This window comes from Brassica oleracea, chromosome C7 (assembly GCF_000695525.1).
Source record: "Brassica oleracea var. oleracea cultivar TO1000 chromosome C7, BOL, whole genome shotgun sequence".
In the NCBI taxonomy this organism is placed as follows: domain Eukaryota; kingdom Viridiplantae; phylum Streptophyta; class Magnoliopsida; order Brassicales; family Brassicaceae; genus Brassica; species Brassica oleracea.
Genome location: NC_027754.1, coordinates 1,381,637 through 1,396,683, shown reverse-complemented (window position 1 = coordinate 1,396,683; position 15,047 = coordinate 1,381,637). Strand labels below are relative to the sequence as shown.

The window sequence follows — 15,047 nt, the reverse complement described above, 5'->3', positions numbered from 1 at the left end:
AAGTGAACATTTGAAAATTGCAATGATTAAATTAAACCATTTTGTCTCTGCGGAAGTTGTGTTACTTCTTTCATTGCCAAAGAAACTGTTAAGCCATCTAGTAGGCATGGGCGTTCGGTGCCCCGCTCGATATCGGTCCGGTTGATTTGGATTTTCAGATTTTCGGTGTTATACTCATAAGTTCCATTCGGATTTTACTAATTATCGGATCGGGTTCGGTTCGGTTTCTTTCGGGTTTGATTCGGATCGGATGTAGCCATAGTTTAAAGTCGTCCAAAAATATATTTTTTAAACTTCAAAAATTGACAATTTTTTTTTTTCAAAATAAATAAATTATTTACAAATCTAATTAAAAACTAGTTAAACTATCTAAATTAGCTAAAAGGTATTCAAAATAACAAATAAAACAAACTACACAAATATTTTGAATACTCTAAAATATCTAAATCACCTTAAAATATATAAAAATATTAACATACTTAACTAATTTCGGATATTTTGGTAACCTAGTTCGGACTTCGGTTCGGTTCGGTTTATAACCAAACTCTCATAAGTCCTGTTCGGATATTTTTGTATAACAGTTCGGATTCGATTACGGTTTTCCCGGTTCGAGTTTAGGTTGGTACTTCGGGTTGAGTTAAAAACGCTCAGGCCTACCATCTAGGATGACTAGTAGCAACATAAGATTGTGTTAACCCTAGGTTAACCACGCTCCGCGCAATGAAAGCAGCACATCTGACCGAGTCCACCAACTCCACTTTCAACTCCCATAGTTCGAAAACCTGCAATTCCTCCATTACCTCCGAAGCTTCAAATTGCAGAGCCGACTAAACACGTGGTCTAACCACGGCTTTAAACAGATCGGAGAAAGAAGAGGCAAACATCACCTTTTGATATTTGAGACTTTTCATACTTTCCAACACCCACAAAAACACTTATAACTTGGCCTTCAACCTCGAACCAAACTTCGAGAAAGCTCTCCTACTATGCTGTAAGACCCCATCCTTATCATCTAAAACAATCCAAGCCGCCCTTGTTATTGAGCTTTCTCTGGAACACTCCATACCGACCTCACATCTCACCCAATCCTTTGGAGCTACAGATACCTGCGGCCTTTTTTCAGGCACATTTAAATCTTCTGCCACCTCCATTCTTCCATTTTTTTTCTCGAAATATTCTATATATTAGAAACAACATAGTCGTGATGGAAAGCATTTGTTAATACAATAGGAACATAGTTATGAAAAATATAAGAACTATTTTGGTCGGAATTCCTTGTCGCCATTAAATCTGCCGGCACATTACTTTCTCGTCTAACCCATTGTGTTCGACATGATGAAAATTTGCATTCCAGTTCCAGACTTCTCTCAAATAGTTATACATTCCAAAGCTAATTTTTCTTCCTGTGACCAGGTCGACCACATTTTTGCAACTTCCTTCACCCTTCTATATCCTTTTGCTTATGCTGATTGCATTGCAATGATTAAGGCTTTAAATTCTCCTTCCAAGGATGAGTGTGTTAGGTTGATACTTACACTCCCGGCTCCCCTAAATACACCTTCTGAATCTCTGAACAACCAGCCTACATCTGCCACATTAACGTTAGCTCTATATGAACCATCATAATTGCACTTGATCGAATTAGCCGGTGGTCTTTTCCAATTATTGCGGCGACGTTCTCCAGTTGCCATCGTGGTTGGAAGATATGTTGTGTCCCAAAGTTCACATGTTCAACGCTTCTTTTTGTTTTCCCAGACAACTTGGGTGACAAAACGCGTCTCACTGCACCATGAAAGAACTCATGAGCTCAAAATCTTCTTGTTAAGCCGTTTATTGGTGGTATCGCAGGTAAAAGTTTCAGGATCGTTGCGGTCTGCTTCTTGGGCATAATGTGTTGTTTTGGGAAATTACAGAAGCACACTACCTTTGATTTTTCTTCATTTGTTTTCTGTAAAACTTTTCTCCAGTGCTTATTAGTATAGATAAGGCTTATCTATAAGTTATACTTATCTAAGATATTTGATTAGTTAGAGTTATGTTTATCTCGTAGAGATTCTCTACTAATCCCTTGTATAAATATACATCTTATGTTAATGAAATACAATAAGTTTACACAAACTCTATATGGTATCACAGCATTTATGATCCAGACCTAAAAATTTCTTTTCTTCTGATTTCTTTCTCTTCTTCTTCTTACGTTAAAATTTCTTTTATTCTCAAAAAACTCTTCCCCTCAAAGATGTCATCAGAATCTTCAATATCTTCAAAGACTGCAGAGTCGGCTCCTGTCTTTGACATAACCAAGAGTACTCTCATCTCTCTTAATATGTCTAACATCTGCAACAAACTTCATAACCTGGCGTCTGCAAGTTCAATCTCTTTTGGAAACTCATGAACTGCAGTGTTTCATTGATGAAACAGACAACGCTCCTTCTCAAAAACTCACAACTGAATCAGGCACGGAAGAACCAAATCCCAGCTTTGCTGCTTGGAACCGTCAAGATAAGATGTTATACAGTGCTCTACTAGGTTCTCTATCACTTGCTGTTCAACCTATTGTCGCCAGAGCTACTACAACTCGTGAGGTATTGAAGATCCTCGCTCAGACCTATGGAAAGCCGACGAGAGGTCACATCAAACAACTTAAACAACAGATCAAAATCACCAAGGGGACTAAGTCAATCAATGAATACATGCGCAGTAGCATTGATAAAGCTGATAAGTTAGCTCTTCTTGGAGCAGCGTATGATCATGAAGATCTACTGGACATCATTACTGATGGACTAGGAGATGATTACCGTGCAGTTGTTGACATGGTCAATGGACGTGACACACCAATATCCATTGACGAACTTCATGAAAAGCTGATTGTTCGGGAACATACCTTGAGCATCACTACTCCAGTCACAACTAATATTCCTACTCCAGTCACTGCTAATGCAGCTCAAGCTCGTCCTCAACAGAATCAAAGCTACTCTGCTCCTCGTGGTGGTTACCAAGGATCCTCTCGTGGTGGCTTCAGACCTCAACGTCCATATCTAGGGAAGTGTCAAATATGTGGAGTACAAGGACATGGTGCACAAAGGTGTCATCAATAGCAGAAACCACAACAGTATCAACCAATGACACAACCTGGATTCTATCAGCCGTCTTATAGAGGATCTCCACAATGGGCAGCTCCACATCTTCCTCTTCCAACACCATAGTGGCCGCAGCAAGCACACCATGTCACAACAAGTACTCCAGACATGTCTCAATGGCTACTGGATAGTGGAGGTTCTCATCACATTGCCAGCGACCTGAACAACTTGTCTCTTCATTCGCCATACAATGGTAGTCAAAACGTGATGGTTGGAAACAGTGCTAATCTTCCAATCACACATACTGGTTCAATTTTCCTTCCCTCTTCTCAACGAAATTTGAAACTCACGAATGTTCTTTGTGTACCTTCTATGCACAAGAACCTTATTTCTGTCAACAAGCTTTGTAAAGCTAATAATGTTTCTGTTGAATTGTGTCCATATGACTTTCAGGTGAAGGATCTACAAACGGGGACAACACTAGTAACCGGCAAGGCTAATGGCGGTGTGTATGAATGGCCGATGCTTTCCTCTTCTCCAATGGCCTTTTCTTCTTTTAAATCTTCCTTTTTGGATTGGCACTCTCGGTTGGGTCATCCTAATTTACAAACTCTTCGACATATGATTTCTAAGTTTTCTTTACCATTGTCTTCTTCTTTGTCATCTCATTTAAACTGCAATTCTTGTTCTATTAATAAAAGTCATAAACTTCCTTTTTCAAGTTCTTCTCTCATATCTAAAGCTCCTCTTGAAATAATTTTCTCAGATGTTTGGACCTCGCCATTAATTTCTGTGGATGGGTTCAAATATTTTGTTATCTTTGTTGATCATTTTACAAGATACATATGGTTTTATCCGATTAAAACAAAGTCCCAAGTGGCTCAGATTTTTCCTATCTTCAAAGCTCTAGTTGAAAATCGTTTTAAAACAAAAATTGTCACATTCTTCTCTGACAATGGAGGAGAGTTTCTTGCTCTTAAAAATTTTCTATCCTCTAATGGCATATCTCATATGACCACTCCTCCACATACTCCTGAACATAATGGAATTGCTGAGAGACGTAACAGACACATTGTGGAAACAGGTTTAGCTCTCTTGTCTCATGCAAACATGCCTTTGACGTATTGGACGTATGCTTTTGCTGCTGGCGTCTATCTGATAAACAGACTAACAACACTCTATAGTGCTGGCTTTGAGTTGCCTAACCAGAATGGTTGTCCCAAAGATTAGACGTTTTTTAGTTTTACTTCTGTTGCCATATTTTTTCTCTTTTCAAATTTTCTTGTGCGTCTGTATCAGATTTATTTTGGGAGTTAAAAATCTGTCTTAATCAGGGATATTAATAACAAGAAGATGGCTTATGGTATTAGTATATTTCTTGATACGATGTCTTGGTGAAGTCACAATTTATACAACTAGGTTGATGGTGTCGATTCTCTTAGTCTGAATTTGACCAAAGATTTTATTATAGTCAATGGAAAAAGCGAGCGAAGAAGTTTCTATAATTCTGAAACATTTGGCCGGTCGAACCGGGACCGTTCATTTAGGAGAAGAAACGTGTCAATATAGTATTGGCTGGTACTTTCTAGAACGGTACAGAATATATACGCATGTTATATGTTCACTATTACGACGCGTTTTAGATTTTCCGGACGTTTGCCTTTATAAACCTCTCTCGGGAAGAAAGTCTCAGATTTGAGCATAGACAAACTTATTCCGAACTTGCTGGGGAAGAAAGAGCAGAGGTTTCCTTTCTATCTTTTATCGTGTGTTATCTCTCTCCCCCTAGTTTATCGCAATCTATTTAGCATCTTGGTTTCTTGATTTGGATTTTTTCTATTTGCGGATACTCCTTTTTATAGTTTGTACCGAATTATCTCTGGATTTGATCTTCGAAATTCTTGTAAACTTTTTTCAGAATCGCTTTTGGTTGTAGCTAAGATCTTAGATATGTTCGATTGTAAACTTGGTGCGGGGATATTGATTTTGAGCTTTGTAATTTTTTTTTCAGGTAGCTGACTCGTTTCACGGTTGTATACAGACTTGTATTTGAGAATGGCTTAGGTATGATTCCCTTTTTTTTTCATTTCTGTATTGAAGTTAATTGCGAGTTGATTAATTGTTAGTTTGATTGAATTGGTGAAATGTGTGATGTTGCAGAAAGCACACAAGGTCAATGTCTCTCTCTCTTGGACATATGATTACAAAGCTACATTTTGTGAAAGCTGAAAGTCTCAACCTTTTAGCTCCATAGTGTTGCATTAACTTAGACATTACTACATTAGGCTTACAATTACTTGATAGTCAGTCGCAGAACAGGGTGTGAGTTAATTATGTTAGATATTGACACGTTTGTTTGTATGCGTCATAACTAATGAATACTTGATTGTGTATACGCTTTTGCTTTTGAATTGCTTTGCCTTCTATTCTTTTCGTATATGAGAGTCTTCTTCTTCGCTGTGTGAGCTGGTTTAATTAACATTGAGTATGTATCCCTTTGTCAGGCATACGGGGATAGTTGTGTATGGAAATGAGTACTTTTTTGGAGGAGGAATCCAACATTTGCCTGCTGGCACCACCCCATATGGAGCACCACTGCGAACTGTAGAGGTGGTTGACTCACATGTTCCTAAGGATGTGTTCGAGATGTACTTGGATGAGATCAGTCCACGTTACACTGCTGAATCCTACAATCTGCTTACTCACAACTGCAACAACTTCCTTCAGCAACGAGGTCGCTCAGTTTCTGGTTGGTTAAGGGTTTCCAGACTACATTCTTCAGCTTCCCAATGAGGTCATGAACAGCCCCATGGGTGGTCTTTTAAGTAAGTAGCTTATACTTTGCACCTCTTTGTCTTTAGCTTTTTGCTGATCTAGTTTCATCTCCTCTGCAGTGCCGATGATACAAAACCTGGAAACAACTCTAAGAGCTGGCGCTGTTCCTAACGCTCCCCAGTTTAGGCCTCAGACAGAACCTTTTGGAGCTTTTAGCAAGGATGAAGGTCCAAAACTACCGAACAAACCCAGTGAAAATCAAATCAAGTCTGAGAAGGCGTCCAAGTCTGAGGATGCCAAAACCTCAGTTCCAACTGAAAAAGCGTCACAGGTTTCTCAAGCTTCTTCTAATTAAGAGAAGGTGAAGGAGGATCCACTGGGTGATGCTAGGACCAAGATTCAGGAAGAGATCACGCGTGAATTTGCAGCTCTCATGGCACAAGGCAAACTAAGAGCAAGTGAGGCAGCCGTTATGGCGACAAAAGAGTGATGCAAAAGTATGGACATCTCGATGTATATGCTTAGTCTAATAAAACAGATTAAACGGTTTCTTTTGCTGTTGTATTGAAAACGAGATTTTATTACTATTTTCCAGCTACATTCGTGTATCAATGTTCAATGATTTACAGATTAGAAGTCAGAAAGTAAGAGAGCAAAAATATATAAGCATCATGGCTATTGAATTTGGAACAGTTAGGACACTTGGGTCTCTGAAGAATCTACTCTTATGCTATCCGACACAATCTGAGGAGGATCTGTGAACGATGTTACAGGCTCTAACTCAATAGATGTCTCTTTGGATCTGTGAAACACCTCTGCAGGAATATTGATTCCTGCAAAGCCAACCATTACAGCTACAGCACCAATGAAGTCGATGAAGCTTGGTTTGTTCCCTGATAAGCTGTCTACAATGGCCGCCAATGGAACCTGTATAGTCAGCCCAGCCGATGCCACTGTGGTTGTTGTCAAAAGTACAGCCTTTGCCCATAGGTAGTCACTGAGTACATTATCTAATAAACCTGAAAACACCAAACACACATTCCAACATCAAATCCTAATGTATTACTTGCACCTTAAAGATTACAAACATATACCTTTGCCAACCACCAGACTTAACTGTTTCAAGGTTAGTGCGTTGAAGCGTTCTCGCTTTGTAAAGTTTAGTATCAGAGCAGCAGGCAAGAAGATAAAAAAGTTGAAGAGCCCTAGAAACCCAAGAAGCTGAGCCATACTGAACCGGCCGCTTCTTTCATCATCATCAAGAAGCTTCTTGCGTATAAGAGTGATGTAGACGGCGTAAAACACCATCAGCGAGAGAACATCTCCCAAAAGAGGGTTTTTAGCTGTTGCAGTCGAGTTTGATTCTGAGTCGCCAAGACTCACAATTATGGTACCAGACATACAGAGAAGCACACTGACGAGTTTCAACCACGTGAACTTTTCTCCCAAGAATATTAGTGACACCAGAAACGTGAATGGGCTTGATGAGCTGCTTAAGATAGTATTGGACTGCAGTTAACACAAAATACAAAAAAAATCAAGAGTAGTTTCAGAACATAGCAATAAAGATGAGTTTGCAGTGTTCTTACCGTAACTGTGGTGTACTTGAGAGAGAGATTGAAAGTAAGCTGAGCCAAGAACCAAAACAGACATATCACAAGGCTAACTTTAGCAACACGCATCCGTGTCCAACGTCCCTTCTCATCTAACCCTTTGCCACCACTATCGTTAACACCATCAACAACCTCAAGCTCTAAACTTTCCAATCCAGATTCAATCTCATCTCCATCCACTCTTGCAACAACCCCTGATTCTTCAGATTTCACATCACTTTGTCCAAGCAAAACAGCTTTCTCTGATTCTACCAATTCAAGCAAATGAGACCTTTTGTTTCTCCAAATGAGTAAACTTCCGTACGAATCTTCGAGGTAGCGACCGATCTCGAAGAGAGGAAAATAAACGACGAAGAGAGAGTTGCAAATGAAAGTGATCAAGAAGGGAGAGATGCCGGCGTCCACCACAGACTGGACTACGAAGCTGGCTGCGATCCAAATCGTGGCGACGGCGAATATGTATATCAGACCTAATACCCATCTCTATACTTCACTTGACATATCTCTTCGAATCGCAATTAGTTGGGATTGAGCTCAACGGATCTCACCTATCAAGATCAATGAAACGCATTGTGTTGGAGTAAGCTTGAAAAGGAAAGAAGATTGAGATGCAAGGCATTATCCTAATCCTACCGAGTTATGGAGATAGATACATAATATTATTAGGAGTTATCTAAAGTTACGTAATCTATTAGGATTAGGATAAACACAAGCTCTATATAAGTAGATGTCGTTTGTGTGACATACCTTAATAGAGTTTGGGGATTAAGCTTGAGTTTTCAGTTAGTTTCTCAAGTTAATAATAAGAGAGTTATACTTATTTGATCTTTGAATTCTATATTTGGTATCAGAGCACTAAGGTTCAGAAGAGATGAGTGGTGATATCGTCATGGCGACGAACTTGAATCCAAAGGAAGGAGGAGGATCTTCATCTATAAAGTGCCAAATGCTTAATTCAACAAACTATACAGTGTGGGCATTAAGGATGAAGATAGCTCTTAAAGTACACAAAGTCTGGGAAGCTATTGAAGATGAAGCAACCGAAGGAGAGAAGAATAACATGGCGATGGCGCTACTACTTCAATCTATACCGGAGGCGTTGATACTTCAAGTCGGCGAGCTTGATACATCGAAGAAGGTATGGGAGGCAATTAAAACCAGACACACCGGAGCTGAGAGAGTCAAAGAAGCGCGGTTGCAAACATTGATGAGTGAGTTTGATCGCCTCAAGATGAAAGATACAGAGCCAGTTGATGATTTTGGAGGCTAATTGGCTGAAATTGCATCAAAGTCTGCAGCCCTAGGTGTTAACATTGAAGAACTGAAGATGGTGAAGAAACTCTTAAGCGGTCTCCCACGGAGGAAGTACATCCATATTGTGGCATCATTAGAGCAAGTATTAGACCTAAATAATACTAGCTTTGAAGATATCATGAGTCGTATGAAGTCTTATGAAGAGAGGATACATGAGGATGAGGAACAATCTGATGATCAGCCAAAGCTAATGTATTCAAACGATGACTCGTGTGAAACACAAGTAACACATCTATCTCGTGACTACAACAAAGACCAACGTGATTACAATAGAGAGTACAGAGGACGTGGCAGAGGAGGAAGGTCTTATCACAGAGGGCGAGGCAGAGGAAGATACAATGGAGGCAGAGACACATCAAGGGTGATGTGTTATAGGTGTGATAAGATGGGACACTACGCCTCTAATTGCCCGGACCGCCTTCTCAAGCTACGAGAAACATTGGAGAATGACAATAGTGATACACAGGATGCAGACGAGCTAATGATGCACGAAGTTGTCTACCTCAATGAGAAGAATTGCTTGCCGGAGAAGTATGAAACAAATGATGATTCAAAGGACATATGGTACTTGGATAATGGAGCTAGTAATCATATGACTGGTGATAGGAGATATTTTTCAATGATGGACAAGACAATTACTGGAAAAGTGAGGTTTGGTGATGATTCACGAATTGACATCAAAGGAAAAGGTACTATCTTGTTTGTAGACATGAAGGGATAAGCAAGAAAGATGAATGATGTGTACTACATACCTGAGCTAAAAAGCAATATCATTAGCTTAGGTCAAGCAACGGAGTCAGGCTGCGACATACGTTTGAGAGGAGAACACCTAACTATGCATGATCAACACGGGAGACTCCTTGTGAAGGCAAACAGGTCGAAGAATCGACTATATAAGGTACGGATGGGGATAAAAGACTCATCACAACTTCACCTGAGCGAGATAAGCGAGTCAAACAGATTGCATGCTAGACTTGGGCATGTCAACACTGCAACTATGAGGATCATGATACAAAAGGAACTTGTCAGCGGAGTCTCAAATGTCAACGTTATCAAAGATGTGTGCTCATCATGCTTGCTTGGGAAACACACAAGAAAGATGATCCCTCAGGTAACAACATACAGAGCAACCAGACCATTGGAGTTGATACACGGTGACCTCTCTGGTCCTATAACGCCAGGCACGATGGGAGGAAATAGATATATCTTTGTAGTCATCGATGACCACACAAGATACATGTGGATAAGTTTACTTAAGGAGAAAAGTGAAGCTTTTGACAAGTTTAAGAAGATGAGAGGAGTAATGGAACAAGAAACTGGAAGAAGCATAACAACATTCAGAAGTGATCGAGGTGGTGAGTTCATATCTCACGAATTCAACTCATACTACAAGGATAATGGCATCAAGAGGCATCTCACGGCTCCGTACACGCCACAACAGAACGGAGTGGTTGAGAGAAGGAACCGGACACTAATGGAGATGGCTAGGAGCATCTTGAAGCACATGCACATGCCTAATTACTTGTGGGGTGAGTCTGTGAGGCATGCGACGTATTTGATCAATCGAATAGCGACAAGATCTCTTCAAAACCAAACTCCTTATGAGGTACTGCGAGGAAAGCGACCAAACATAAGCCACCTACGCATATTTGGATGCATCTGCTAAGCCAAAGTTGAGAAACCACACCTGAGAAAGCTAGATGACCGGTCTAGACTGCTTGTTCATCTTGGAACAGAACCTGGTTCTAAGGCGTACAGATTGCTTGACCTAGAGAAGAAAAGAATAACAGTAAGTCGTGATGTAGTGTTTGATGAAACCAAAGGATGGAACTGGAAGAGGATTGACGGAGAGCTAAGAAGCTATGACGACTTCAACGTGGTACTGGGAGGGTTTGGGAACCATGGGCTAGCAAAACCATCTGATCAAGCCCACGGCCAAGCACTAGAACAAGGTAGCAGCAGCAAAGAGGAAGAGATCCAACATGATGAAGCTGAGACTATGGATACAAATACAGTACATATTGAAGAAGAGGATGAAAGTGATCACGAGACAAGAGAGCTCCCAAGACGAAGTGAAAGACAAACATCAAGACCAAGATATCTTGAGGACTATGTCTTGGTCGCTGATGAAGAAGGAGAGATGATCCTGCTGTGCCTTAGTGAAGAGCCAAGAAACTTCGAAGAGGCAAGACAGTTGAAGGAATGGATAGAGGCTTGCAAGGACGAACTACAGTCCATTGAGAAGAACAAAGTATGAAGTCTAGTTGATCTTCCAGAGGGTGTGAAGCCGATAGGACTGAGATGGCTGTTTAAGATAAAATTTAACTCAGATGGAACCATCAAGAAGTACAAGTCACGCCTAGTGGCTAAGGGATATGTGCAGCAGTATGGGATAGACTACAAGGAAGTCTTTGCGCCTGTGGCTCGACTTGAAACAATTAGGCTACTGGTGAGTTTGGCGGATGTTTTGAGCTTGAATATAGGCTTTATTATCGGCTCATCTTGGGATTTCTTATCAGCCCATCTTGGAATTTCTTATTAGCCCAATTATGTTTAAGGCCTTTCAGGTATACATACTGACTAGATAAGATATTTTTGTTGTTTTTCGTTTTCTTTCGTCACGCGTTTTGTATTATTATTAAGTTTTTGTATTATTTATATAGATCAGTGTTTTTAAAACCGGATCGACCTGATGGTTGGATCGGGTTCGACCATGAACCAGTCATGTAATCGGGTTGAGTCTAATAATTGATTCAACCATAGGCCGATCACGTAGCTGGATTGAGTTTCAAAATTATTGAATTGAATAGAAACCATTAAAACCATCAAAAATCTAAAAACTAATAACATGAAGAAAAAAAACTAGATTATATTTACATATTTTATATTAAAATTTTATTTATATTTTAATTAATTATCATATTTATTAATATTACTTTTTAATTTATATATTAAAATAAATTAAATCAAGTTATTGAATCAGGTTTGACCGGTCAAACCACATTGAACTGCGAGCCAAATAATTTTAGGTTTACCTTCCGGTTGGAACGGTTTTAAAAACATTGATATGGAGTCAATAGACAACATATACTAACTCTCTTGTTTGCTTGTGTTATGGTGATTATGCGTTGCTATATAACTGATCTTTGTAGCCTTCCATGGACATATATAAAAGCTTTACTTATATTTTGACTAGAAACACAATATAAGTTAACTATAAAACAAAGTTTATTTTTTTGACTAAAATATAAAACAAAGTTTATCCACGCTCAAAACTGAAACCAAGACTATAATCCATGAAAATCTGCATTCCCGAGCTATGAAAACCCAGCTGGAATATACACATTGAAACGAACACTGAATCTTACAACACAAGAAGAAGGTAACAAACTGCTATCACTAGTCTCTGAAACTCTCAAAAAAAAAGATGAAAACAACCAAATCCAATATTAAATCAAGAAGACAAAGATATGCAAAAAATTTAAAATCAAGAAGCACTTGGTTTCCTGGAATGTGCTGCACTTGGGGTTACGGGACTGTGCTGCACTTGGATTTAGGGACTGTGCTGCACTTGTGTTCCTAGAATATGCCCTTGAAGCAACTCCCCACTCCATCGCCTCCGCCACAGCTCTCTCCCGTTCCTCAGCCGTCACAGGGCCCTCACCGCAGCCGTCACAGGGCCCTTGAGGGTTCAGCCGTCTGCTGAGGAGGAGGAACGTCGTCGTAGTGTGGAACAGAGATAGAGCCATCAGGAGCAGTTCCCAAGAAACCGAGAGCGGTCACAACGTCGCTCATGAGTGGCCGTACAGTTGCCTCTTCCTCTAAACACATGGCCGCAACCGCCACGGCCTGGTTAAGTGCTTTCTTCGGGAACACTCCTTCCAAACTTGGATCCGCTAACTCCGGGAATCTACTCGGTTCTTTGAACACAGGTTGTGCCTAAAAAACAACAAGAACTTTAATGTTAAATAAGGCCGGATCTGAAAATTTAGGGACCGTAAAGGAGAAAACATAGAATGAGCGTGGGGTAATAATTTTGTTGATACGATATGAAGGGCGCTACAACAAATAGTACTACATTCTTGATCATAATTTGAGCCAAGGCCAAAACTCACCCAAGTTCATCTTTGGGCCTGGTTGTGTCAATAACTCTTCGTCCAGTTATCAACTCCAACAACACAACTCCAAAGCTGTAAACATCAGATTTAATGGTTAACTGACCGGTTCTTTGATACTCTGGAGCACAGTACCCGTAAGTTCCCATTACTCTTGAAGACACATGTTGCTTGTCTCCGACAGGACCTAGCTTTGCAAGCCCAAAATCGGATAACTTGGCGTTGAAGTCACTGTCCAAAAGGATGTTAGCTGCCTTGAGATCTCTATAGATCACCGGAGGATCTGCCTTGTCATGCAAGTATTCAAGACCCATCGCGGCTCCTAGGGCAATTCTGATCCTTGTGTCCCAATCCAACGGTACTTGATCAGGTGTTAGATCTGTAAACATTACAATCAACAATCAAATACTGTAAACTAAGCCAATAAAATAGTGTATACTACCGATCTTTAGTTTTGTAAAGTTTACCGAGGAGATGATCTTCAAGTGAACCACGAGACATGTATTCATAGACAAGAAGTCTCTGGTCTCCATCAGCACAATGAGATTCACGAGATGCTTGTGATGCAAGAGACTTAACATCAACACTTCTACGATGAACTCTTTGTTCCCTTGCAGCCCATTTCTATCTAATTGCTTCACTGCCACAATCTGAATCCAAAACAACCATTACACAATTCATGAGTCACTTGTTTTAACAAGTCATGTACAATATTCATCAAATATTAACGTATTTAGGTTTCAATTAAATTAATTTATACAATAGTATATATGTTTTAGGTAAACATAACTAGTTAAACCTAAACAAAGACATCTTTCTAACGTGTAGTATTTATCTTCTATAATCAAACTATTGATATCCTTTTCATGTGACCAGTTAGTCCAATCAAAGATCCACAAAGATCTTGAAACTACATAGTACTAACCTTGCCAGATTTTTCGAGTCAAATGGACGGGCTAGGCGGATTTGGGTGTGTCTATATGGGCATAATTTTTTTCGGTGCGTTTTTGGTCGAAGCCCAAACATGACCATATCCAAATAGGACCATGACCAGTTGGATTGCCCATGGGGCCCAAACACCCACTTAATGTAAATAGTCTAATTTTTTAATTTAAAAAATGTACAGATGCTTCATCTGGGTGTTGTTCGTTTCTGTATTTTGTCTAGGAAAACGCATTTTTGCGGTTTTGTTTTACAATTTTGGTGGAAAAATGTGTGTTTACGGTTTTGGCGGGAAAACGCGTTTTTGCAATTTTGTCGGGAAAATGCGTTTGGCAGGAAAACGCGTTTGGTGGAAAAACGAGTTTTGACGGAAAAACGCGTTTTTTTGTGGGAAAATGTATTTTTGCAGGAAAACACATTTTTGCGGGAAATTGCGTTTTTGCACAAGAAGAAAACATTATATAATCCAGATAAAGAGAGAACTATCTGAAATTTTATTTTTGTTGAGAGAAAGCAAAGCAAATGAACCTTGGATTCCTTCTTCATAAACATGGTTGCTTCTTTCCCAAGAAAACCTTTTAGGGTTTTCCCTTTATATCTTCACCTTAATATCAAGATCTCACAAAACCCAGGTCAAGAGAAAGAAAATCAACACCAAAACCGTCGGGATACGAAGCGCTGAAGAGACTCCTTGAAAATTGGATTATTCAGGTTTAGGTTTCTGAATTTCTCTTAATATAGACAATTAAACTATTGTGTGTTAATGAATGTAATAGATTATGAAAAAATGGGGCCCGTCCATAACCGTTGCTCTCATGTTCGTGTGCCTCACATTCCTCTAAGAAATATATTTTGGAGATTTTAAACAAATAAAGAAGATGAAGAATGACATGGAGACCATGAAGTGAATAGAATAGAATGCAACAAAAGGGTTGGATGTAATGTTGATGGTTGCACGCACTACTTATTTTTCAAAATGGAAATGCTAATTATTGTAACATTATTATTATTCCCAATTATATCTTTAAAACTTGAGATTAAATAGATATATGAGACCTGGAAATGACTTGGTACCGAACATGTTTTTAGATTTAGCATTGGTTCAGCCTTGACTTAGGCCACCATATACGATTATCACGACCAGAGACATAACTCATACAATAAACATTCATTGACCGATGCAGCGGATTCGATCTCGAGATAAAAAA

General features: G+C 39.5%; 1 protein-coding gene and 3 pseudogenes across 1 annotated transcript; 2 read left to right on the top strand and 2 right to left on the bottom strand.

The window, feature by feature from the left end:
- The first annotated feature begins 2,239 nt into the window (after positions 1–2,239).
- LOC106302319 lies at positions 2,240–6,529 on the top strand (annotated as a pseudogene).
- Positions 6,530–6,548: 19 nt separating this feature from the next.
- Positions 6,549–7,969, bottom strand: LOC106302318 (annotated as a pseudogene).
- A 370-nt stretch (positions 7,970–8,339) lies between these two features.
- On the top strand, positions 8,340–8,738 carry LOC106302317. The gene has a single exon (XM_013738853.1). It carries the CDS (start codon positions 8,340–8,342, stop codon positions 8,736–8,738), a length of 399 nt encoding a protein of 132 aa, XP_013594307.1.
- Positions 8,739–12,269: 3,531 nt separating this feature from the next.
- Positions 12,270–14,391, bottom strand: LOC106302316 (annotated as a pseudogene).
- Positions 14,392–15,047: the final 656 nt, after the last annotated feature.